Source organism: Bactrocera neohumeralis, chromosome 3, assembly GCF_024586455.1.
Source record: "Bactrocera neohumeralis isolate Rockhampton chromosome 3, APGP_CSIRO_Bneo_wtdbg2-racon-allhic-juicebox.fasta_v2, whole genome shotgun sequence".
In the NCBI taxonomy this organism is placed as follows: Eukaryota; Metazoa; Arthropoda; class Insecta; order Diptera; family Tephritidae; genus Bactrocera; species Bactrocera neohumeralis.
In genome coordinates, this window is record NC_065920.1 from 1,971,252 (window position 1) to 1,998,236 (window position 26,985).

The 26,985-nt window shown below is 37.4% G+C and overlaps 3 protein-coding genes across 4 annotated transcripts in view; all 3 read right to left on the bottom strand.

The window, feature by feature from the left end:
* The window catches only part of LOC126753873 (mucin-17), a 128,304-nt gene extending 123,223 nt beyond the window's left edge, over positions 1-5,081 (bottom strand). Inside the window, exon 1 of the mRNA XM_050465611.1 lies at positions 4,298-5,081. Within this exon, the coding sequence (XP_050321568.1) occupies positions 4,298-4,306 (9 nt within the window). The 5' untranslated portion in view covers positions 4,307-5,081. The remainder of the gene's footprint in view (positions 1-4,297) is intronic.
* Positions 5,082-5,576: 495 nt separating this feature from the next.
* Positions 5,577-6,290, bottom strand: LOC126753875 (NADH dehydrogenase [ubiquinone] 1 subunit C2). The gene is made up of 3 exons (XM_050465613.1): positions 6,068-6,290; positions 5,839-5,982; positions 5,577-5,778 (listed from the first exon to the last, which is right to left on the bottom strand). The coding sequence occupies exons 1-3, from the start codon at positions 6,222-6,224 to the stop codon at positions 5,729-5,731; spliced, it is 351 nt and encodes a 116-aa protein (XP_050321570.1). The 5' UTR covers positions 6,225-6,290; the 3' UTR covers positions 5,577-5,728.
* Positions 6,291-6,795: 505 nt separating this feature from the next.
* Positions 6,796-26,719, bottom strand: LOC126752286 (protein mothers against dpp). Of its 2 annotated transcripts, none has more exons than XM_050462990.1 (4): positions 26,266-26,719; positions 8,828-9,150; positions 8,040-8,736; positions 6,796-7,980 (listed from the first exon to the last, which is right to left on the bottom strand). In XM_050462990.1, the coding sequence occupies exons 2-4, from the start codon at positions 9,113-9,115 to the stop codon at positions 7,574-7,576; spliced, it is 1,392 nt and encodes a 463-aa protein (XP_050318947.1). In that variant the 5' UTR covers positions 9,116-9,150; positions 26,266-26,719; the 3' UTR covers positions 6,796-7,573. The 2 variants fall into 2 exon arrangements, with proteins under 2 accessions (XP_050318947.1, XP_050318946.1); XM_050462989.1 differs by lacking the exon at positions 26,266-26,719 and adding an exon at positions 13,073-13,538.
* Positions 26,720-26,985: the final 266 nt, after the last annotated feature.

Consider the following 26,985-nt stretch of genomic DNA (forward strand, 5'->3'; position numbering starts at 1 on the left):
ACAAAGAAGAGTAAAGTCCTCTCTCGATGAACAAAGAACCAAACTCAAAGTCAGAGTGCAGAAGCATGAACGTTGACCACATCTGATGAGTCGACGGTACGAGTCCTTTGCGCATTAGCAACGGCGAATATCGCATTCGATGGAACGATGAGCTGTTTGAGTTATACGACGGCATTGACAAAGCTCAGCGAATTAAAAGACAGCTACGCTGGCTAGTTCATGCTCTCCGAATGGCTGAAAACGCTTCAGCTCTGAAAGTATTCGAAGCACTATCCGCCAGGGGAAGCGGAGGCAGAGAAAGACCTCCTCTCCGTTGGAAAGACCAGGTGGCGAAAGGCCTGGCTACACATGAAATATCCAATTAGCGCCAAACAGCGGGAAGGAAGAACGATTGGCGAGCTGTTGTAAAATCAGCAATAACCGCATAAGCGATGTCTACGCCTTAAAGAAGAAGAATAGTGGTTCCCAAGTATATTATTTACAGAAGAAAACTTGAAATCCTAAGCATATCCGAGAGGGCTTCTACCAGTTTAGAATCATTTCCTTTGAGAAATTAATTCAAGTTCCCTTTTAAAAGCTCTAAAATCCAAATTGTTAATTTAGAATTACCTTGCTTTCCCTTCTGCTGAGTGTAGGATATTTTTAAAAGTAGAAATATTGTTTTCTTTTGCAGTGTACCCGCAAAGGCAAATTATGAGCACATGCGCTTACACATATAATACATACATACATACATATATCTGAACAATAATAACCCCACAGTATATGTATGCGATCTTATTGTTTGCTTTCAAATCGCGTGCAACACAGAAATTGGGTTAGTAAGTACTTTTGTTAGACTCTCATTTGCTGTACTGTACATTCGACTGCTTTTCCCAGCAAGTTAATTTCACTTCCATTTCACTTTACTAAGGGTTGCATTGCAGAGTTCGCCGCCTGCTGTAATGTGACTCCTGATTTTAGCCAACACAACCGGCATACCTACATATGTACATACTTATGTGGTGGTGAGTGTTAAAAGCTGTTGAAGCGTGCAATGCCCTCGACTCTGACTCAAAAAGCTGGCAGTCGCTGACATTCTAATTTCCTTTTAATTACACAATGACTCGAAATATCGCTAAATGCAAACAGAATTTCGAAAGTGCGGGCTATTGATTTTTTATGCTCCCTTATACCGAGCAGCAACAGAACGTTTGATAATATGTATGGTCCTTATGGTCCTTATCTAGTCGTACTGACCGCTGAAATTCGCATACAATAGCAACACAATGGCTTCAATGACAGTTTCCGGCGGATCGCCGCAGATAAAAAATCAAACAAAAAACTAGTAACGCAAACTTGTCTCCTGGTGCTCAATGCCACTGTGTGTTGTCTGTGCACTTGTGTGCACTTCGCCTATGCCAGCTGCCCAAATCGTTCGCTCCACCTTTATTTGATACAATAGGTACACTTTGTATGCTAACAACTTGTAGGTAGGTACTTGTAGCTCTTAACCGAGCAATGTAATTCAATTTGGCCAGGCATTCAGCGGCTATTGTTATGCAAGTATACTTGGCTGGTGGGCCCGCCCATCAGCACCACCAGCGCTTACTGCCGAAGCCACAGTAAACGGTTTTTCGTGCATGCAGTTGACTGCACACAGCGACAAATATTCGCACAGAATTCAATTTTTGCTTAGATATAATAGAAGTTAAATTTTTTGAGTTTTTTTCGAACCCGCTTAAGTTGCTTTTCGACATCGATTTTTATGGCTCACGAATGTTGTCAATTTGCAGCATTTTCTTGTTGGCTTTTTCACATGGAAAAGCATCGCAAAAGTCAAATGATTTTATGACGTAATTTCTAATTTGTGCTCACTGCTTTCTAACTGAAAATATTACGGACGTAGAAGTCATTTCAACTCCGCTGATTTTTTTCACCCAGGACGGCAGTCTCCATATAAATATTGTATATTTACTTTTCTAAAATTTCATTTGCTACAGTATAGAATACTTGATTCGTAGCTCAAAAAATGTCCTGAGACGCAATGTTGCAAGTGTTCATCAAAATGTGCATAAAAATGCAACACTGTGTCTCCACAAGTTTATTTAACGAACATATGTATGTATATTTGCCAACAATTCGCCGCACAAAGACAACGGAAACGGAAGGCCACCTCTACAATGAAGTACAACAATGTATGAGTATTTGCTTACTTAACATGCAACATTCATAGATACAAACATCTGTACATACATATACACATGTATATACTGCGAGTAGGCAGGCAATCACGCCGAGGTAATCCATGCGTATGAGTGACCCAAGCGCCAAATTTTTCTTATGAAGAACATTGAAAGCTGGAAGGCTTGGTGAAAGCATTAAGTCGTACCCAAAACAGTTAATTACGCACATGTAAAACATAATTAAAGCATATTTACAGTGTTCTTAAAAATGTGGTCAATTGAAAAAAAAAAAAACAGTTTGATTGTAAATTAAGAATAGGAAAGCAGTGGTAAACACATTAATATGATAAAAATAAATAAATCATGCATATTTTCTTATTGTAAAAAGTAAAATGAATAAATGCCAAAAAAGAAACACCAGCAACACATTAATATAGAGCAAGTAAATGTATATATTTGAAGACGAGATGCTACACTCCAATATGTCTTGGCTCAGGTCACTATTGCCAAGAGCGAAAAGTTTTTTATATCGATTTATCTGCATGCATACATATGTATATGTATAACACATATTCATATATATGCTCAGCAGCTTGTGTTTGCATTTCAATTTATTTACTTTAGGTTTTCTTGTTTGCACTCTGCTTTGTATTCGTGCATTGCAGACATAAAGTCACCAAAGCAGTCAGCAAAGTGCAGGACACTGTGCCGGTTACCTTTGCGACTTAGGTTTCTTTTCGCTTTATATATGTAAGTACATTTATAAAACTGTCTACGCATGAGAAAATGTTAACCTAATTGAAGCTATTCGAAATTTTCTTATTTATATTATTATACCAAAAAAATTATCGGCAGCACTCCAAAGAAAAGACAGTTCACAAGCCAAGCCAAGCCAAGCCGAACGATGAAAAAGCTTTGTTGTTAACATTTCAGTATTCTTGTTTTTAATGAATAACTGTATTTTATGACTAAGATTTTTATAAGAGAAACATCAAGTCACCATCGCAGATTCTGTATTCTTTGTGGGCATATTTCAAGAGAACTTGTTGATTTGTAGAAGCGAAGCTAATTTTCATTTCAAACTCATAATAGGTTGTCAAAAAAGTCTTGCGGTATTTTTATTGAATTTTATTTATTTTTATTTTATTTTTTTATTTTTATTTTTTTTTTCTACTATGCCGGTCTCTTTCGACCAATTCAGCGATTTTATCGCAATTTTCGATGATAGGCCTTCCGGAGCGTGGCGCATCTTTGACCACCTCTACACCAGAACGAAAACGTTGAAACCATCGTTGTGCGGTGGAAATGGAAACTGTATCGGGTCCATAAACTGCACAAGTTTTATTGGCGGCTTGAGATGCATTTTTGCCTTTATCGTAGTAGTACTGTAAAATATGCCGGTATTTTCTCTTTATTTTGCTCCATGTTTGCGACGCTATAACTCACGAACGACTTAAAAGAAACGACAATCAATCAAACACCTGTTAGCGCGTGATTAGCGCTTTCCAAAAAGGTATAGCATGACCTGATGCGACGAATAAAACTAGAACTACGCGCTTTCAGCGCCAACTAGCGAAAATGCCGCAAGACTTTTTTGACAACCTACTACTTTTGGCCAAAATTACATCGTTTACCAGGTTACCTACAGAGTCAGTTCTAAAGCATTTGTTCTCAAATATCTATCCACATAAAATAAAAAAAAGATAGGTGTCCTTGCACAAGATGTCAGAGAACTTGGAAGGAATACTCAGAGAGGCGTATGTTACTCGCAGTATATCTAAACATAATTTAAAAGTAATACACGAAGGTAGAAGGTAGAAGCTCATTCGCTATTACAATTTTGACGGCAATCAATAAATCAAACTGAAAGTGTTTAGACGCATAAGTATGTATGTATGTAAATACAAATATAAAATACATACATACCAGTATGTAAGCGTACAAATGTAAAAATATAACTAATATTCACCTCAATCGTAAATATGTACAGACATACAATTTGTTGAAAAACACATACAGAGTTACCTATGTATGTATGCATATACAAGCATATGTTTTTTAGAACTACTGTTTAAATCTTTATATTTTCTATAAATGTTCTTTAAATTTTTTTTTTAATTTTTATAACCTACCTTGGCCATAATCACAGCAAAAAGCGAATAATTGAGTTTTGCTAATAGTCAAAAGATTTCCCAGCTCACTGCTCCCAACTTTGTAGCTGGAACATTGACGCGCAGTTAACCAAAATAAGACGCCACTAACGTAATATTTCGCACGCTTGCTCTACATTGGCGCCGTGCTACTACTCGTTCAAAATAATAGGACACAAGGCTTTTAGGATGACTGACCAACCAATGTAAAACCTTGAGAGTCCCCTCGATCACTGTTGCGGGTATATGTATGTTTATTTATCGACTTGCTTTTGCGTGAATATCCGTTACACGCAGGCAAAATCTGTGAAAGTTGAAAAGCATGGAGAAACTGGTAGTGCATCGGCATGCAGTCACCAAAAAGTATCACTTTTTTCGTTATGGTTCTTTGAATTCTTAACTTATGGCGTTTATTTTGGCATTATTATTTTTTCATAACTGTATTATCTTTTAACGCGCTATATTTTGAAATTTTGAAAGATTTTATTTTAAATTCATATTAAAGCAGAATACTTATTAAAGCATATTTATAATGTATGTTATTGCAAGAATCTTTGTTTGTTCTAGTGTTACAGCACAAACCTAAAACCCCTGAATCATTCGAAGCACATTTTTGTTTTTTTTTTATTTCTTCACTTTTTATTTTTTGTTGGTAATTATTTCTGTTTTATTGATGTTTTTTGTTTTTTTTTTTGTTTTTTGTAACTTAGAAACAATTTCCGTTCTTCTGATTTTCACCGTTCAACATCTAAAACTCAACTGACTGCTCGCAATTTCTACAGTAACACCGATTGTCTCTGTCTGCTTTATGGTCGCCGTTTGAACATTAAAACATCCCCACAACAACAAATCATTAACTGGTGAACTCTTATAACGGTTTATTTCTGGACATGCGCATGAAACTCCGGAAAAAAGGTAGTCACTGACAATTATTCGGCCTACATAATAGAGCACGTTTAACAAAATGCTTCGTTTTCCAGGGTTTCCCAATCTGAACTGAATAATGCTTTTGCGTCTTGCTCTATTTGCTTGTGAGTAGCTTTAATTAATGAAAAATTAAAGGTCCCATAATTATATATCAAAAGTGTATTAATTTGATTTAATGCAACTAATCGGAAAAACAAAAATATAAATACATATATATAGTATATGCTTTGAGTAATAATACTTACTTGCATTACCAACTAAGGTAAAATTATCAATGGAATTTAATTCAAGAAGTTTTTCTATAATTTTCAGTCTATAAAATAAATATTAACCGTTTATTGGTATTAAACCCAGTTTTTATTCAAATTGCATCTGCTATAGTCGAATTAGTAACTAACGTGGATTTTGCCAATTATATTCTAAGCAGAACAAAGCAATTTCGATTTGATGCATCTATAATGGGATCACCCGCACTATTCGGCATATTTATCTGATAGGTACCCATGCTTCCAAAACGTCAGCGTACTTCTTGCGCTCTAAAAGTTAAAATACGTCATGAGCTTTATTTTAAAATTATTTCATTTCCGTTTCATTACCCTTTACTGGAAAATCGTCTGGGTGCAATTCTATGTAATGCCTCAGTACAGCATCGCGTTTGGCAAGATGCTCGTTCCTCTTATTGTCAAAGTACAGGCCCAGACCGCCACCTATAGCCGCGAAGGCTACATGATTCTGAATTCCTAAAAAATAAACAATGAATATAGCAAATTTACTAAAAAAAAATGTATTTGATTGTACCACAATGTTACGTCACATAAAACATACCCGAGAATGGTGGTTTTCTCAAACCGAAGTTCAAAAAAATGGCACAACCAAATCCAAGTACCGAACACACTACTGGATTGAAGATACTGTTCATGAACGCTGGTTGGCGTTCGCCTTTATCCGTGAGGAGTTTTATAGGATCAATCACGTTCGACATATTTTGATGTTCACAATTAGCGAATTCTCCAGTCAAAGCACGGCAAAATACACAAGTTGCAGTAGATGTCAGAGAGACGTCAAAGTGACAAACAGCTGTTAACGTTGCCACTATGAAATTAAAACGCTCCGCTGCACACTGAGGAATTTAGGTGTGCGCAAGTTACATTTGAAAAATTTATCTCCAAACTTCTATTTATAAAATCTCCTAATTTTTATCATAATTAAAAAAAATTGTAGAAAAGTTATGTATGTAGGTTTTATTGTAGTCAGGAAATTCACCAAACTTTATTCGAAATATTATTATAATCATTTTGCATATATTTGATTACTACAATGGAAATTACAATACATTATATTTATTTATCATATAACAACATATAGGTAGCAAAACGCAAAGCAAGTAGCTCAAATAGCCTAAAATACATGGCAAATTTAAAATATCTTTGTAAATACATTGTATATGTGAAGGCATTTATTTCTTTGTAGCAAATTGTAATGAACTTTAATGCATTTCGCAACTTTTTTGCCACTTGATCGGTTCAGCGCTTATTTTGAAAACTATATAGTAATACAATTTAAACTGTTTACATTTATTGGCCAAGATCTCTTATTTACATATGTATTATATCAGCTGTTCAATAATTTGCATTTGTAAAAGGCATGTTTCAAAAGCACTTAAGTATGTATGTAGCACATTTTGTAGTAGTGTTGTGTTGCATTTGAATATATACGCTTAAGCATGCACATTAGCGTTAAGATAATTTGAAGTTTAACTAATTCACTATTACTAAATTAAATCCTACATATGTACTCATATTTTCTACTGGTTGCACAATTAATTTACTATTACATCTTATATAAATTTACTTACATTTCATGAAAACTATCGATTGCTTCTGAAATCATAAATGTAAACTTAAAATAAAACCACAAATACGAATGAAAATTAAAATAATAAAACTTTATTATTACACAAAAATGATATATCCTACTTGTTGCAATTTGCAAACAAAATATTTTTGAAAAATTGTCTAAATTAGTTGTTCTTGTAATATTATAAAAATAGTATAAATGTACTTTTGGGGTATATGTATACGATGCTTAAAAATCAAAGTAATAAAACATTAATATCTAAACTATGTTGATGCCAATTATATCGTTATATTTATCTTAAGTTCTCCTTCATACCGTAATAGTGAAACGGCAATATAAACCGTTCAAATAAAATGTGTAAACAAGTAGTAGAAACGAAATGATAAAATCAGCGCAGATCAATCAAAAGCAAATAAAAAAAAAACTAAGTAATGATAATAGAAAACTAAGAAATGACAACATATCATTTTGCTCTTATGATACGGAACTGATGGCGTTGTGTGGCGAGCCCATTTGTGTCAATACTTTGTCAAGCCATTGCAATGGTCCATGCAGATGTATCTCTATCCAGCAAGGAGTGGATGTTACATCCTGTCTGTGATATTCAGCTCCCCATCCTTTTACGAAACTCATTCGGATTGTGCACATCTTTGTCAATTCATAAACTGCTTCAAAACCGTTGTTAACGGATTGCGATAAAAGTTGAGCAAACTCCTGATTGTTGAAAATTTTCAAAGAACAGCCAGGTGGTATCTTGCACACAGTACTCGGATGGAAGCCATGGTGATAATTGCAGTTTCGAGATTGCACAAATATTGCCGAGTCGGATAGACATTCAGCATATACTTCTCCAGCAACGTAATAGAGGTGAACGCCTTTTCCTGTTAGGCAATGATAGAGATTAGTAAAAATCATCAATGTACTTTGTCATGTTACATACCTATGTGACGGCGTGTATTTTCTATGGTACTGTTACGATTTACATTACTTAACTGTCCTAGACAGCAGCGATCTGAATTATTCGATGGATTTGTGAAACCGTCGACGATGACTGAATTATTGTTGCAGTGGAATACTTCACCCACACGGCAATTGAGCTCGTAATAAGCAATTGAAGCCCAAAATGCTGGCTCTGAGTAGCTCACCTGGGCCACGTCGCCCATCTGTGTATCGATCAGTTGGGTGCCATCATTAGGATTGTTCGAATTGCCGTCCTCCGAGGGGCTGTATGCCGGCGGTGGGGTGCCTGCCAAACTACCATATGGTGAGTTAGGATTGGAGTTGACCGTACTAGGGCTACCGGCTGATGTTAAAGGCGGACTGTTGGGGCTCATATTGTTGAAGCCATTATTAGAGTAATTCATATTGGGTGGAATTGGCGGTTCAGACATTGACTGATTTAAATGTAGCATTGAGAAACCGGGCGCAAACTCTGAATGGCGTGGCACCAACACCGGCGGCAGTACAGGACTTTCAACTCGTTTATAGTGATAAGGATTGATGCAAACTTCTTTTTGCTTGGCGCTGAATGGGTACTGGCAAATATCAAGTGGTTTTAGTTCGTGGTGTGATTGCAAATCTGGCCATCGCCAAACGCGACAATAGATAACATGTGGAAGTCCTTTCCGATGAGAGACCTGTCGAAGAAATTTTTTTATTTTATATATGTATATTCGAGTTAAAGATGTAAAATCGTAATACAAAAGCGGAGTTTCGGCCCAAACTTACCTGTAAGCGACCATCTAAAGAACGTGGGATTGTAACACATTTCGAAGGCTGGCCAGGGCAGGATAGAGCACGTTCGAGCTCCTCAATAGCACCCTTACGTTTTTTCAACTTTTTCACCAAACTGTCCACCGCTTTTTCGGCCCATTTCTCTTCTTCGTCGCCTTGTTTCCAGCCCAACAGTTTCTTCACTGCCGGCGATGTGAATGAGAAGAGTGTGCCAAGTCGGGACATGGCGCTGCTGGAAGTGGACTCGACATCTTCTGTATCCATGCCGTTTGTCGGATTCATCGGATAGCCGGGATAACTGTTTACGGGATGGTAATCTGGAAATGAACATAATAAATTTAGGAATAAAAATGTGTAAACAAAACAAACAATTAAAAAAAAATACTTCCTAAGCACTATAACATTGGCAACTGATAGTAATGTTATCAAATGTCTTGAAACAGGATTGGAAAATTTGCGGTATCGAGTAATATGTAGGTGGAGCTAACAGTTTTGAGTTTTCGGCTAAGCCAATTAAAAACATATAAGCAATAATGTGCGGCTGCGCAAAAGCACAGTAACCGATAGCCAAATGCATACAACGAACAATTAAGCAAATGCCGTAACAAAAGTTGGTTCCCTGATTGGTACGAGTATATACACCCGCTACTTAAAGCGCTATAATCGATGGCTATCTTGGCGTACGGCCAAGCGCAGTTGCCGAACACACATCCGTCGTTCTTTTATTTGTTTGTGTGTTGTGTACGATCGGTGGGCGGCTCTAGCGCACACAACTTTATGCCGTTGCACACGCGTTCCAAAGCAGACAACGCGTAATAAGTTAAATTAAAAATGGAGTTTGAAGCGATACAAGCTTTATAAGGCTTACAAATTTAAGTAAAACTTGCTGTACTTGGCACCTGATTATTTTAGAGTTTATTTATGCAGCAAATTATTAGTTTAGGACAAATTAGTTATAAATTATTTAACGGCAATTAACCTAAGGCGAAAGTGACCCTTTGAATATTAATCAAATATTTACTATATATGTGGTACTCACAACGTGTCACTCTGCGGCTAAAAACATAATACATAGTATAATAATATATAAAATTAGGTATTGTAGGCAATGAAGCTGGTCTGGATTCCAAATTAGGTTTCATTATTAAGAAATGAACTGCCAGAGGTATAGTGTAATATTATGATATCTGTTTAAGTAATTTTAAGCAATGTATATCGAATATTAAACATACATACACACACATAAGAGAGCTTTCAGTCTTTTTCTTGGACCGCACACCAGTAAAATATCGCCAACACACGAACTCTCTTATTAGAATTCCGTATGCAAAGTGCAATGAAATCAGATCTTGCTTGTTGCATTGTTGTTAATAGATGACAGTAAGTAAAGCAACAACTCACTTATCAACGTAACAATTCATTTTAATTATGACATTTCAATGTCAACTGGTTGCTGCGGTGAAATTGCCGCCTGCAGTGATGCAGATGAAAAATTCAATTGACTGTGGTAAATGCATAAAAAAAAACAATACTTTTGCAACAAGCATAATTTTATAACTACTATTTGGATACGCGGTTTAACTAATATTCGTTTTGTTTTTTTTTTCGTTTGTGCGCCAAGCCAAATGAGTAGATTTCTTCGTGTCATATGCAAAACGAATTAATTGAATTAATTGACAAGCACACAAGAAACTTGTGGACAATTGTCAAGCTTGTCAATAACACGATCGGATGTAAGTATGTAGCTACAACTGTATAACCATATTTACATAAACTAAATTACATTTCCAAATATGGCACTCACAAGCGTGGCAAGTGTTGTTTAAACAAGGAAGGTGCTACAATGTTGACAAAGCGTAAGCAAATTCGGAGCGCAGAAAAATTGTAGACCTGCAATGGTGGTACATTCTAAAATGTACATTTTAGTTTATCCCGTTTTGTTTAGAATCTGTGACATTCATTGACATAACTGTGTGGTGTGCTACAACATAGTCACCACACTTGTTTACGCTGCTGCCTCTAGGCAGCAATCCATTTTCAAATCCAATTAAGCGCTGCGTATAAATCAAGATATTAATTTAATCGCCACTGAGCCAAAGTGGGGATGTGGCCGGTAAATTTTCTAGCAAATTGGGTGGCGTTGAATTTGCTGATGGCAAGTGCAATTCGGTACAGGATTAGCTTGTGGCAAGATATCGTGGATCCAATGTAGTGTAAGTATGCTAATTTGTTTGTGTGACTGTGCGCGTTGATATATGAATGCATTTTGCATTTAATAGGCTTACGCATTGCGCGATCAGTAGCAAGTATTTATACAGTAGCTGGGCGAAACACAGCAGGCGCAATTTTGATTATCACGCGCTACGGCTACTGGACTTTAATTTACAATCTGGTTAGAATTACTCATTTCACAAGGAATTAATTGTAAATTTCTAAGTAGCTATAATTTATATTTATTACAGCTATGCAATTAATACCACAGCGAACACAAGGTGGCCGCCTGCTGTTTCCCATCGACTACTGGAATACGCCAATTCTTTCACACAGCCACGAGCTAACACGTTTCGAAACACTCAAAATCCGGTGCAAGTGTGGGAAATACATATGAACGATTGAAGTTCCTTCAGAAAGAATAGGAAAGCTTAGGGGGGTAACATCCGGTTAAATTAACTATCAAAGGCAACAACAATAATGTGCGAAAAAGATCATGTTCTAAGCGTGGTGAAGCTCAACAAATGGTCGCAAAGCCAGGATTGACGCCTCGAAGGGTATGCTGAGTGTTTGATAGTATTGGAAAGAAATCATCCAATATGATTTGCTCCAGCCTGGTCGAACGATTGATTCTACATTTTACTGTAAACACTGTCAACAACTGATGAGATTGAAGCAAGCAATCGAAAAAACGACCAGAACTGATCAACATAAAGGGCTTCGTCTTCCATGAGACCACACACATCTTAATGACTCGGCAAAAACTGGGAGAACTTGGCTGGAAAGTTTTGATGCATCCACCATATAGCCCTGACCTTGCACCATCGGACTAACATTTGTTTCGGTCAATGCAAAACTCCCTTAATGGAGTAAAGCTGGCTTCAAAATTACTTGTCGCAGTTTTTCACCGAGAAACCAGAAAAGTTTTACACTGATGGAATAATGTCTCTAGCGGAAAAATGGCAAAAAGTGGTCGATAAAAAATTTATTTAAAATAAAAAAAAAATAAGTTGAAGTTTGATTAGAAATACGAAAAGACTTTTTCGACTACCCTATTTTTCTGCGTATTAATAGTGCTTTCTTCTAAAGAGGGCCTTTTAAAATTGTAATATATAAAATCTGAATTCAATTTAAATTATTGAAGTGAATTTGTGCTCGTTATTTGTCTATAGCTTTATGAAGTATGTAAAGTGCAGATGGATATGCGTGAAAAATCATGGAAACCACAAGCTGGTCATAGTGTCACAAACCAATATAAATAAATATTCACATATACCTTCATAGATATCAGTAAATCACGACTGATATACGGGTACTTCCAATCTCACGCAAACACACCTTGTATTGATTTTTAACAAATATGTAAGCATACATACACACATGTGTTCAACATGATGCAGGGATTGCAATGCACGTGCGCTATTTATAATTCACGCACGCATGCGCATTATTAATCAATCATAAATGCGGCAATAAGTGTAAATCAAAGTGTATAAAACTTATCGTACTTCCGCTCAACGGATAGTAAAAACAACACTGGCAAAACAAATGAACAAACCGATGACTTGAGGAGGATCAGATCGTGGACTCCAAACATTACTAATATTGCACTAAAAATTGCCTATACTACAAACCCTGAAGTAAGCTTGAAGTGTCACAAGTCAACGATATATACACATCCTAATATAACTAGTGCGGATACTGATCTTTCCAAAAGTGTTCACAATTATTATAAATGTTCTCCGAAATCAAAGGTTTCATTGCTAAGATCAAACACCTTAGAGTAATTATATTATATTGGGTAGTCGAAAAAGTCTTTTCGTATATATTGTAAGGGCTCTAGTGATTCTAAATCTATAGCCGATCAATAGTATCAGAGACAAACTAAGTACAGTTTTACTATTGACACTCCTCTCAGGTTTATACTTATGTAAATTATAGTCATACGGGCACGAGCGCGCAAACGGAAACCCGAAGAAAATGGAAAAGTATTAGCAATAAACGTGATAAATATGGTAAATAACGTACACATGATTGTTACTTCGACCAATTGTTCGGATCAAAATGCTTAAAATTAGACAAAAATTGATAAATTACACGGTGACGATCGCTTATAGAAGGATCAGCGTGTTTGCTTTTAAAACTTTTATTTTATTTTTATTGTTTTTTGTTTTGCACTTCACGAACGATCACAGGAATAACGCGCGGTACACTTTTAAGAAATCGTCGCTGCTTGTAAGGCAGATAAATTCAGCTGAGTAACGAAAGCGTAAAGAAAATGTCAACAATAGTGTCGTTAAACGTGGCTGTATACAGTCGACTCCTCCGACGAATGATCGCGACGAAGCGTACGAACGCACCACTATTTCCTCGACTAACGCCGACTGACAGATTGACTTGACTTAGCGACTTTTGGTTTGCTTTCCTGTTAGCTTGTCTGCCTGCTGCCAAGCTGAGTGACGTCTTGTCACTTGAATTACAAATCAACAAATGCTGCACAATACGCTGCAACAGCGTCGATTAGGCGCGCACTGCCTCCACTCGACGACGGCGCTGATTGCTCGCACGGCGCTATTATACCGCTCAGCTGTATATTCGCTATTTTATGGCACCGTTTTTCTTTCTTTCAATAGATAATTTTACCGTGCGTCTACTCAGTTCTTTAAACGGGAGCACCACCAAATGCACCAAGCGACAGAACAAACAATAACACCAACAACAACTAATGTAATACATATGCATGCACGAGCAGATATTAGCCCCAAGAAAAATAACAGCAATTACAGCAAATGCAACTACAAAACTTAGCAAGAGTGTAGCGCAAGACCATAAGTAACAATGCCAGCGCTAAAGAGCGGTGGTAACAGCAGAATAATAAAAAAAAACAAAAAACATCCACAGAAAAACAAACAAGCACAACAACCGCAATAACACGAATAATAAAGGCAACAATATCAACAACAGCCATGAAAATAGGTGTGTGTGCATGTTTGTATTAAAAGACCCCATCATAAGTAAACAAATAGCTGCACTGATAGGAAAGCCTAAACAGTGTGAGATCTCTCAATCGATTGGCGACGCAGAGTGCAAGGCAGGTAAGTCGCAACGGTAAAGAGTGCCGAGTGCCTCGCGGAAATGCGACCAATTAAGAGAGCCAAAGAGTTATGGAAAACATGAAAAAGGAGTAGCGCTTGCGAAAAACAAACAACCAAAACGCTTGAGCAAATGAAAGCGAATTGACAATAAATATGCACAGGGTGCGCCAAATTGTCGTTGTTGGAGCGCCAGAAAATATTGTCCAAATATTTCTGGAATGCTGTCGTTTGTGCAGATCCTTGTCAGAAAAAAAAAAACCCGGATCTGCTCCGACTACGCACACGCGACTGTAGTGGGATGTGCCATCTTTTATGTCGGTATTCGATATTTTATTGTATTTGTTCTCTTCACAGGAATCTGAACTCACCACCTTGGGCGATTTTCAATGGTCCAATGCTCCGAGCCAACATCCTTCGATTTCGAAAGGATCTTTTCCCTTTTTTTCTAAAATTATGCAATGTTGAAGTGCCGATATAAAAGATGGTGCACCCTGTAGACGCATATACGTTCATGTCTTAATACAACTGTTGTTGGATACATATATAAATACAAATCTGTTAATTCGTGGAATAGCAATTTACCACCCATGAATAAAGTGAATTGTTCTCAGTACCTTTGAAATACGTTTAAGTAATGTAATTTACATAAACTAATTAAGTACCACAACAGTGTTAGATAATATTTTATAGCGGAATTTTAAAGAGATTTTTAATAAAATAAAATTGTAAGAGTGAAGTATCGGAAGAAGGGTAAACTTCACAAAGAAGTTTTATGTTAGCCTCGGCAGTATTGCTGGCTGGAGCGACTCGACGCTTGACTTACTACTGAGGGGCAGCTCAATTCAATGGATGATAGCTCGATAACATCTAAAGGCTCTCCATACCCATGGAATGGTTTCCGAGCATATTACATGCAGAGGTCTTTTCTATAAGTCGGTGTTCAAGGATTAATCTCCAATAGAACTATCCCAACCTGCGAATCGCTTCTACAACTTACAGGCTTGCTTACAGGCGACCTAGACAGTAGTCAAGGCTTTGTTTAACCCGAAGAGACATGATGACCGAGTGGAAATTCAATTCAATGACCATGTCTCTTCGAACCCGAAGAAATACATGAGTTATTTTAGCCGCAATTCACACTACACCATTCGGTAGACAAAGCCAATCAATGTGTTACCCGACGGCTGCGCAAAAATGGCAAAAGACTGCGCACCACTTACTTTCGCCGATGAGGAGGTGCGGAGTGTCATTAACAAAGCAAAATCCTCTAAACCCATTGGCCAGATGATGACTAAAGCACCTGGGCTCGACGGGAGTAAGCTAACTCACCAAGGTCCCCAATCTGTCGCTGGCCACTAATAAACTACAGACAAGCCCAGACCGCCATTCAAGGTGGAGCCATTAACACTTTCACCGACTCCCTCTCACTGAACAGCGTACTTGGAGTCAAACCACCACCCAATGAAGACGACGAGCTCCGGTTGTCGCGAGAGTGACCCTTGCGCAGCTTCGTTCTGGATACCATAGCTCCTACTAATCCAGAATCGACCCTGACATATCAAACATATGTCTAGCATACGAGTCGCCGCATGACTTTAACCACCTCTTTGCATGCCCAGCTAACCCCCTCCACATTTGACAATCATCTCCCTATTGCCCTGGGCCTTCCGTTGGATGACCAGTTACATGAACTTATCTGAAGCTTGCCTTCCTAAAGCGGACTAGTTAACCGTTACAACGACAACAACTACAAAGACAGGCGGCGGTAAAAGCTATCTCAGCATATGAGATTTAATCGCTATTAGTGAAGGAGCATATAGGAAAAGTGAACAGTCAAAGAGCTGGCTGACAAACTCGCTGCGGCTTCTAGAATGATGGACAGGCATTCATCATTCAAAGCTGCTAATGGGAATTTACCACTTAGAAAAGATTACAAATATGATTAACCTCCCCAGAGACAAATTTCTTCTACTAGTCGCACTCTATACTGGGCAAAATCACTTGTTCAATATGGACATCTTGTGCAGATTGGCGGTTCTGAGCACCTGATTCTTATTACACGCAATCGTACACGTACGCACATTGGCCTTGGGTCCACATATGTGGATAGGGATCACATTACCTCACTAACGCCCAGCAAGTTCGTGGAATTCTTCAGAGTGTTGGGCCCTTAAAGACACAATAGATCTTAGGTCGCGGTGCAAACCTCAATTAAATCCTATTCTATAGGAAGTTCCAGAGAAAAACACTTAGGGCACATACTGGATGCAGTATTTAGTCCTTTTATTCATTATGGATGATTTTGGAGTACTGTGTGATCCGTATGGAGTAGATGTTGCATGAATGATTGCTCGCAATTTTCGCAGGCAGGCGATAATTGTACTTTGCACCTTTGTGAAGTGGAACGCTGCAGATAAATTTACGCAAACCGAAAATAAATGTCAACAGTATCGAATTGCCAAGGAAGCGATAAATGCAGCGAGAGCTGCAACGTCAAGCTCATCGAAGATTTAGGACTCGATGCTCTTGCATGTACATATGTATGTATGTATGCCATGACACATGCAAGTACAGTCACATTACAAAGCGCACAAGTTGACGCTAATGTTGCACTTAAAAATTATCATGAGGCATGGCATAGATGCAGATTTCGCGAAATTAGAGCAGATGTATGTTTGTAAGTATGTGGGTGACACGCTAACTGGCGCGTTGCTCGATAGTGGGTGTTGTGGGCAAAGCTTTCAGATGCAAATATACTGCAAAGTTGCTCGCAAACTTAACCAGCGCTCGAATGACTACAGCAATTGGATAGAAATTGAGAGATTAATGTTCTGTGGTGTATTGATAGGAGTAGGCGTTAGAGGTTTTGGTAGACACATCTTATTGCCGTAAGTGAATAAAAAAGAGACTAATCACTAACTTGAATATGTTTGTTATGGCCAGAAAGCAAGCATAGAAAAAATGTCAAAACTATCTATACTTATGGTCAAATCACGCCACAAATCAACGCGGCAGCAGCGTCATAAACTTTCGCGAAGAAGGGTATTCCATGTTAGACATCTTACTGTGCATTGTTTTGAAAAAATGGAGGCTTCCTACTTTGTTGAGGGAGGACGAAGTCTTGAATGATTGGTTTGATTTAAAATTGTGATATTGTAGCGTCGCAAGTCACTAGTCGCTCTTCGGTAAGCTGGTGTTATTTGTTGTGCGAAAGGGTCTGACGTTCTGGTGGTTTTGTGGTTCGAATTTTTTCAATTTTTAATTTTTCTTCAGTTCGTAAGCACTGCTATTTTGCATATTATTTTAATTTGCATGTCAACAACAACAGCTACAATCGTCAATGTGGCACGTACGAGTCATCAGCGCCAACAGCTTAACGCCAATACGGCAACACCAACAACAACAACAAAATGAACACACATAAAAAATACAAAAACAAAAACAAAAACAACACAAATGAATATGTTAACAGAAATAGCCAACAACAGACATGGTAAAATTGCATTTGTAATTGGAAGTTGGAGTTAGGCGCCGCCTGTTGAAATACAACAACAACAACAATAACATGTATGTAAATGTTTATACTGGTATTCAAATGGGCAGTGGAGCAATTGGCAACGAATGGCGCAAAGATAATAATTAATTATTTTCTTTTAAATTATTAAAATTTCGTAAAAATTTTAGTTGCATGGAAGATTGTGTTTCCAAGCGCATTTTCGCAGTCAAAAATATACATAGTATATAAATTAAATATACAGGGTTAGTGCGGAAAGCAATAGGACTGATTTTCTTCCGCCGCGACTGTGCTTCGGAGCTTCGGAGTTAGTTGTCTCCGAGCACTTGGAGAATCAGGACAAACATTTTCGCGCGACGTGTTTCTGTGAGTGGTGCAAGCCGAAAATGCAGCGTTCGTTACACCAGAGTTACGCGATTAAATTCTGTGTGAAACTCGGTAAATCTGCTACAGAGCCGTTTGATATGATAAAGCACGCTTACCAAGATGTTGCTTTAGCAAGAAGTGGTATGTTTTGGTGACACCAGACCCTTTTGAAGGGCCGGGAAAAGGTCGCTGATGAAGACCAGAAGAATGAGCAAATCTCTTGTGGACAAACCGTTAACGCCAAGTTTTACGTGGAAGTCCTCAAGAGACTCAAACGAAAGGGTCCGACAAGACCTAGCAGCCGATTGGAAGTTGCACCACGACAACGCCCCGGCTCACATCGCCTTTCTTGAGAACATATGCCTAACCAAGGCCGACATCCCAACGCTTTCGCAGCCGCCCTGCAGCCCAGATGTGACCCCCCCGGACTTTTTTGTTTTCTTGCCTGAAAAGGTCGATGAAAGGGGAGCATACTCCGCTCTCAAGGCTATTCCGGAGAATGCCTTCCGTCACGCCCCCAACGCTTGGAAATCGCGCTGCCAGCGCTGCATCGACGCAGAAAGAGCCTATTTTGAAATTTTTTAAAGCATTTCAACGATTGGTTTAATAAATCCTCAGTCCTATTATTTTCCGGACAAACACTGTACATATAAATATATGTAATTCCATAAGCCGTTTCTGTAAAGTTTGTATTCCAAGGCGAGATTGTTGCACTATGGGCCCACTGTACAGACTGGCGTGTGCCCAACATTAACTGAACCAATAGCACATGTAGCACGTACAATAATCTGACTCTATGCGAATTCGATATAACTAATATGAGGACAAGTGTTCTTCGCATGTATACAACCACTCAATGTGTTGCGATCACACCGAAACCCCAAAAGACATTGGTTAAAAAATTAGAGAAGTACGTACAGACACGCAAACATTTGTATTGCAGCAAATGTACAATATATGAATAAAGGCAAAGCACTGGCTAAAACAAAACATTCGAAACAACAACCACATTTCGATTTTTTAATAATGCTTTTCCTTTAATTTCTATAATTTTTTGCTGCCATAAATGCCTTTGCCCATATCAGCAACATACGAATATAGTAAATTTAGATTGTAATCGATTCGAATGATCTTAGCGCCCCTATTCGTTTCACTTTGCACCACCGATGGCAACGCGCACATAATAATAATTAATGTTGTTTAGCATATTTTTATACGATGCATGCATGGGGCCAAACAAGCATCTAAAAGCACACATACATATGTACATATGTGTACATATGGTTGCAAGAGGCAGGACGGAACAGCCAAGAGGTCGGTTGCAAAGGGACAAGCAAGCAAAGCTACAAAGTATGGCGCGTATAAATCATGTATTAGCAAAAATGCAATGTGTTGCAAGTTGTAAGTTAAGTTGGTTGGTTTTCAAATTGTGGCACGAATGCGATTGCAATTGCTATTTGCGTGCTCGTGTGTAGTATCTGAAGCTGATGGGGTGTGAGGCGAAAATTGCTGTAATTTAATGAAGTTAAACTAAGTATATGCAGGTGTACTAGCCGAAACTATTCGTACGTTCGTTAGATGGGTCAAATAATTGAAAGCTGAAACAACTATGTATATAACAAGAAAAAAACAGTAACTTCGGCTGCACCGAAGCTATGCTTCCCATTACACGTTCATTTTTAATAGCATTAGAGGGGAAAAAATATTTGTATCTTGATTTTGATCGATTAGTTTGAAGGACAATTTTATGTCATTATAAAGAAATTGTAGCGTTGCCTTTGACAATAATTTTTGCAAAATTTCGTATTTAAATTTGTCAAATAAAAATGTTTTCCATACAAGGACGTGAGTTTGATCGGTCGGTTTGTATGGCAGCTATGTATATGCTATAGTCGTCCGATATCGGCCGTTCCGACAAATCAGCAGCTTCTTAGGATGAAAAGCACATATGCAAAATTTCATATCGATATCTAAAAAAAACTTACGGACTTGTCGCGTATATACAGACATACAGAGAGAGGGACCTTGCTAAATCGATTTAGCCCATCACGCTAATCATTTTTGTCATTAATGCTGCAATACCACTCAAAACAGTAATGCAGTAAAATCTTCTCTTAACACTAACCATTGTTAGAAGTCAACGTAACATAATAATTATTTTTTACCAATAAAACCTATATTAAAAAACACTATATTTTTTAAGTCTACTGAGCTGTACTTATGTACGTACGTATCGCATACATAAATATGTACATATGTAAGTGCAAACGTCTCTTGACATATAACTAGTTTTCATATTCCGTATTCAACACCTCCAAATGGCTAGCCACTGCCACCCAAGGCGGTGATCCGAGTATTTGGCTTGCATTGCAACTTATCTGGTATTCGAAGCGAGTACCTTCGCGCAATAAAGTTATAATTATTGCATTTAAAATCTAATAAATCTTCACGCACACAAAGTGTGACTCCTGCCAGTGGCCAACGAAGGAAGAACCAGACATAACCTGCTGGTTTTCCATCTACCTATCTGTCTGTCTAGTTTTTGCGCTTGCGCGTGAGCATTGAAAATTTTCCAGTTAGCTGGACGATCAAGATTTCTGTGACTACTGTCTTACATTGAAGCAAACGCTTGGAAGGCACAAACACCGCTATGTACATAGGTGGATAAGTACATGTGCACGTAGTTCCATATCTAGTTGTGCTCTTGACGCGGTCTACGGTGTTAGCATTTGTCACTGGCTACTCACAACAACTCTACAGCTTGTTCTCTGTGTGTTGCTCCGCATTTGAAGAATCTCGCGCTGTCTTGCCTTAGCCACCGTTTGCCTTAATGTCACCATGCAATGTTATCATTGTGAGTTTCAAACATGCTTACACACATTTGTACTTATGTGCGATAAACAAACTGTATAAATTGCGCACAGTCACAGTCCTCAAATTGGTATAAATCATCTTCTGTGCCTACTACTCTCACAAATATACTAAGCAGTGCTCCCTGCAGGAAAATGAGAATTTGTCAGCCAAGTTTCTAGCATCTTTCCGAAATTGGAATGAGTCCACCATAGCCTAAAAGAGGCTTTAGAATACCGTCACAGGATTTCGAAAATAAAACGGGTATGGGCGAAAAGTCGAGGTTTCCCAAATCGATCATATAGTATATATATATGTATGTATATAAACCCCGGACAAGTACTAGGTGTTGTAAGAATTTCGATACCAATCCTCTGCTACTTGTTTTCATATTGTGGACTGGTTAATATTTTACTATTTCCTACTAGGTCGGATCGATCGAAGAACTCAATAATGGTTTATATAAAAAAGAACTCTTGTCGACAGGTGCTGCTTCGGACTGAGTAGATAATTGACAGATAAAGTCCTCTCTCGACGAAGAAATACCAAATTCTATAGGCCACTCATCATCCCCGTCCTGCTATAAGGTCCAGAGGCAGAAAACATCTGAGCCGCTCCCACGACAGACGGGTCTACGTAACCGGAAAGGACGCGGGATTTTATCCGGCCAAGGACTATCAACTCGGCACAATTCTGCCTACAACAACATCTGAGAGTCGGCGTTAGGAGTTTTCGAGAGAAAGGTTCTCGGAAGATTTATGGTCCTTTATATGTTGGCAACGGCGAATACCGCAGTCGATGGAACGATGAACTGTACGAGATATTCGACGACATTAACGTACAGGGTTTGTCCGGAAAGTAGTAGTACTGAGTCGAATTAAAAAAATTTATTGAACCAATCGTCACAATTCTTTAAAAACTTTTAAAATAGGCTCCTTCTGCGTCGATGCAGCGCTGCCAGCACGATTTCCAACGACAACACCGAATTAAGAGACGGCGGCTACGCTGGCTAAGTCATGTCGTCCGAATGGATGAAAACACTCAGCTTTGAGAGTATTCGACGCAGTAGCCGACGGGGGAACCAGAGGAAGAGGAAGACCTTTACTCCGTTGGAAAGGCCAGGTATAGAAGGACCTGGCAACACTTGGAGTCTCCAATAGGTAAAGGAAGAATGACTGGCGCGCTGTTGTAAACTCGGTTATAACCGGATAAGCGCTTTCTGCGCCAATAAAGAAGTAGAAGAAGTTATAAAAGAACATGAAGTCATACGCCGGCGCTATTGAACGGTACAATTTTCAAACTAATGCATTTTCCTACAGGGCATTTAAAAATATACACTACACAGATGTACGTGTATGGACTGTAAGAGCTATTTTCGCGACAATTATTTTGTAATTAGCAATGTTCATCGGATTAAATGGAAGCCGATGTAGCCCTCACATATCACGGCTCTGACACGGTCGATTGTACGCTTTATTGTTAACTTGTACGAAGTGTTGTTTTCAATTATGTCTGCCAATGTCGCTTTCCAACAGCCATCTAACCTGAAAGAGTTGTGTTTAGGTAAAAATTCTCGGAAAATTTGCCATTTTATGCAGCGCTCCTGATGCCGCCATACACTGCTGTGGTGCAAACGGAAGGCGCCTATCCATTTACCGTATTCAGTGCATTGCGGCAAGACAGCAAGATGTGCCATGAACGACTGCATTGTGACGCGTTCGCGCGGTGCATTCCCATCATATTTATGGCCATTGTAACCATTAAATCGAAGACACTTTGTTTGGGAATTGAGCTGCTGTCCACTATATATGTATGTACATAGATAATATGATGCAAGTTTAAGCCTTGCTTTTCATTGCTGAACAGAATTAAGAAACTCTTTTGAGTACTGCTTGATAACAAAGTCCTTCTATATAAATGGGGTTATAACTTCTCAAATTGTTCTTTGTATCTGAATTAGATGATTGCTCTACACACTAATTTAAATAACCAATTCAACCATCAAACAAGTAAAAATTTACAAATACAAAATTACTTTGTGATAAAGTCAGATTTCTTTATAATTATCCAATTTTATCTAAATACTCAATAAGCATAGATAATATGAAAAATAAAACAATGTGGACAAAAAGGGCAAATTGTTCGTAAAATTTTGCTAATAAACTTCAATGAACTCCACAAAAGATTTTGAAAAGGTTGACCTATAAACTAGCATCACGTACATATCTGTGGCTGTGTATGTACATTAAAATGAGAATCTAGGGCAAGTACACTCTTCGCTGTTGTCTCGGCAGAACATCCACATGTCGTTGGCCTCCATGCAACTTTAATAATATGTCATTTACGTAGAGGTCAATTGCTATATTCATGCTAGAAATCAATACATAAGTATGTAAGTGTGATGAGAATCTACCCACAGCATTTAGCATCAAAATAAGTTAAAGGAGGATCTAACAAAACTACACTTGCAAGCACTTATACACACATACATATGTACATACATACATACATACATACATACATACATACATACATACATAAATAAAAGTACATACAAACATATTTACCATAGTTTTAATAGTTTTGACTAGAATTTTTTTACTCTTGCAAAATATTGCTACAGAGTATAATAGTTTTGTTTACCTAACGGTTGTTTGTATCACCAAAAAAAAAATCGAATTAGATATAGAGTAAAATACCAATGCAAAAAAATAAATAAATACGCCAGATATATTAAATTTTAATAGTAGGATTATACAAGAGGACTTGATAGGAGTCGGGTTTAAAATTTGACAATGGGTGGGGCAAGATCCACATTTGGTTAACCTACAACTCAGAACCTACTCGGCAGGCATTGACATTCTTATGCTCCACTGCGAAAACAAACGAAATCGGACTACAAACACGATAACTTCCCATATAACCAAATTTTAAATTATGTATGCAGCAGTAAGCTAATCAAGAACCAATGCATGTATTGGGTAAAAATTTATTCTGATTTTAATATTTTTTATTTAAGAATTTTTGTGAAAAGATAATGAAGTTTCGGCAGTGTACCATTATGGTGTAATTCCGAATTGATATTCACACACCCATACGGTTAAAAGTAAAGATCTAAAAGCAGTATACTATAGGATTGCACGTCAGTGCACCAGAAGCCTCCAGTGCTCTTTAAAAAAATTGATCAGTATTTGCCACATTACTGCGATCAACTCATTCTTTTTTAATTTCCCATAAATTTTTTATTGGATTAAGGTCTGGAGACTCCACACTCCATTACATCCACTTTATTCCTCTGGAACCATGATTTTAGGACATTTGCCGTATGTTTCGGTTCGTTGTCCTGTAGGAAAACCCACTTAAGGTGCATTTCCCATTCAGCATGTGGCAACATTACGGATTCCATAATGTATCTGTAAACGTACCGATCCATGGTACCATTAATACTGTGAAGCGGCCCAAACCAGAAGCAGAAAAGCATCCCCAGACCATAACATCGCAGCTATGTTTCAGTAAAAAGAACAGTTTTCCCACTTGGTTATCGGTAATTCTATGTACTTACATATGTACATATGTAAGTATATGATTTTTAGCGAACTGCAATCGTTTTAGTTGGTTACATTTGCTAATAAGGGGTTTCTCCCCTGGTCGATAACTAGATAAATAAGCGTTATTCAGGCGACGAGCGACCGTTCTTGAGCAGATTAGTAACCTAAGCTCCTTTACCAATTGCGGAGCGTTTTTCAATGGATATTTTTTACCAACTGATCTGTCAGTTTTTTCACCAGTTTTTCTTGGTCGGCCTCCGCGATGCACTATTGCGACAGTTTTGTTTCGAATAAAGTTCGAAATTATTTTTGTGATTGATGACTTGTGAATTTTGTACTTTACAGAAATTTATTTTTGATAAGTTCTGTTGTTATCATCAATAACACGTGCTCGCAGTGCTTCACCGAATTTATTTGGAGCCATTACTTTTTTTGTAAACAATTTAAAATAAAAACGTGTTTTCGCAAAAAAATTCAGCGCAGAAATTATGCTCAGCAAATATTATAAGCAATTCAAACTCAATACCGTTAGAAAAAGAAACGGACAAAAGAGAAAAGAAACGAAGAAAACAGAGTTGCAATTGTTTTGTCGCGGCGGATTGTCCATACATCTTAAATTGTTTTCAAATATAACCGGCAAAATAAAAAAAATGATCGCGGTACACATTGCAAAAGATGTAACTTCAATGCTGTAAATTTAAAAACAGGAAACAAAAAGCAATTCGAAGGAAAAATGGCATTGTGAGAAAAAAAATCTAGGACTTCGCTATAGTTGCAAATGTTTTGTCCGATACTGTATGTAATTGTATACGGATTGTATGTTCCTATGTAGGTATTAACATTCAACAAACCTAAAGCAACTAATTATTTATTATTCAACTACGTATAAATGTTTATTTTATTAATCATTTCAGAATTAACTCAATGAGAGGTTGAAGGAATCGCAGCTCCAGATAGTGTATGTATATAGAACGTAGGGTGTTTTATTACATGACTCACTCACCCGTTGAAACTGATAGGTGTGTATGAGAGTCAATTAATGTGAATTTCTACAGAAATCGGCATTATTCATTAACAAACAATGAATTTAATTGATAAACATTTGGATGCCGGTTTTTGACGGTCTAAAAATAGTACGCTCCATGCTTTCAAGTGTTTTTAAATTTACAGCGGTCTCAACTACATAGGTATAACGTACACTTCAAAAGACTGAAATAATGTTTAGTATTTATGAATTCAACATTAATTCTATAATTTATTAATTACAAAATCCATTTAAATTGTTTAATAAAAAAAATTTAAGTAAATATTATTATTTCATAGTCATTTACATATTCGACTTTAAACCATTATATTGAACTTATCGCTATTTTCAGAGATCTAGCAGTTCCAGGTGCCGTTCTCTTATCCACTTTGTAGCTTTCTGTTGTAAAGGAAATCTTGCATTCATGTTTGTACATACATATGCCTCAATTCTCTAGTTTAGACAACAAATCTCCCGTATACACAATTAACCACACACACGTGTCAAATAGGTACAAGTGCACATGTATATGTAAACAAGTATCTGGAAATCTGTTCAACCTTCTGTGGGGCAACATCTTCGCAAACTAAGCAATACAAATTTGTTTTGCTATTATACAAGCAGTACAAATATACATATGTATACACATACATGACATAGGCATAAGAATCATAATTTCTTGGGGAAGCTCCCGATACGCATAAATTAATGAGTATAAGGAAGTATCTCAAAGGCAACAATTAATCCCTACTTTTATGCACAAGATTTTTTAATGTTTAGACGAATGTGTGCAGTGAAAATTTTGATATCAAATTCGTACTCACTTGTTCAATAGATTTTTGTTGCTTTTGGTATTCAATAGCCTTTTAATAAGAAATCGCACTGCAATTTCAATAATTTCACAAATTTCTATTGTTTATCAGGAAATGCAACGACAAACGACACGAATGCGACACGACAAACGAAAATGACGGACGACGGTCAACGAACACGACCCCAAAGAACACCACTAAACAGATTTCATATATGTAGGTAAAGTATGTATGTACTTCACTACACGTCAGTCACTTTTACTAATTCCAGCCATTCATTTTCGTAAAAATCTAAATTTTTGCTACAAAAACAAAGAACTTTTCACCGTTTTCACTTTTAACAATGAAAAACTGATATCGAAATGGCAATAATTTCACTGTACAACGGTCACCGACGGTACAAATTTATTTTTACATTGCTGTTGAAGATTACACTTTGCATAATTTATGTTTTAAGTAATGTGTGAGAAAGAGATAGTGGATGCTTAAAATCTGACAGTCAAAATGACGGCTACAACGACGCGTCGGCTATTCAGCAACCCAGCGAAATTACAGAGAGCTTCATATGACCATAAAATGCAGTCGGTAAGACAGTTGTACTTGAATTTAATAAAATAAGCAAAATATTAAAGATTCTCCCTTATTTTATAACCGTTTCTAATTTATAATGTGATCTTTGCGTCATTTATTTTCAAACCCATTTATTTTATTTTAAACCATTCAAATTATTCT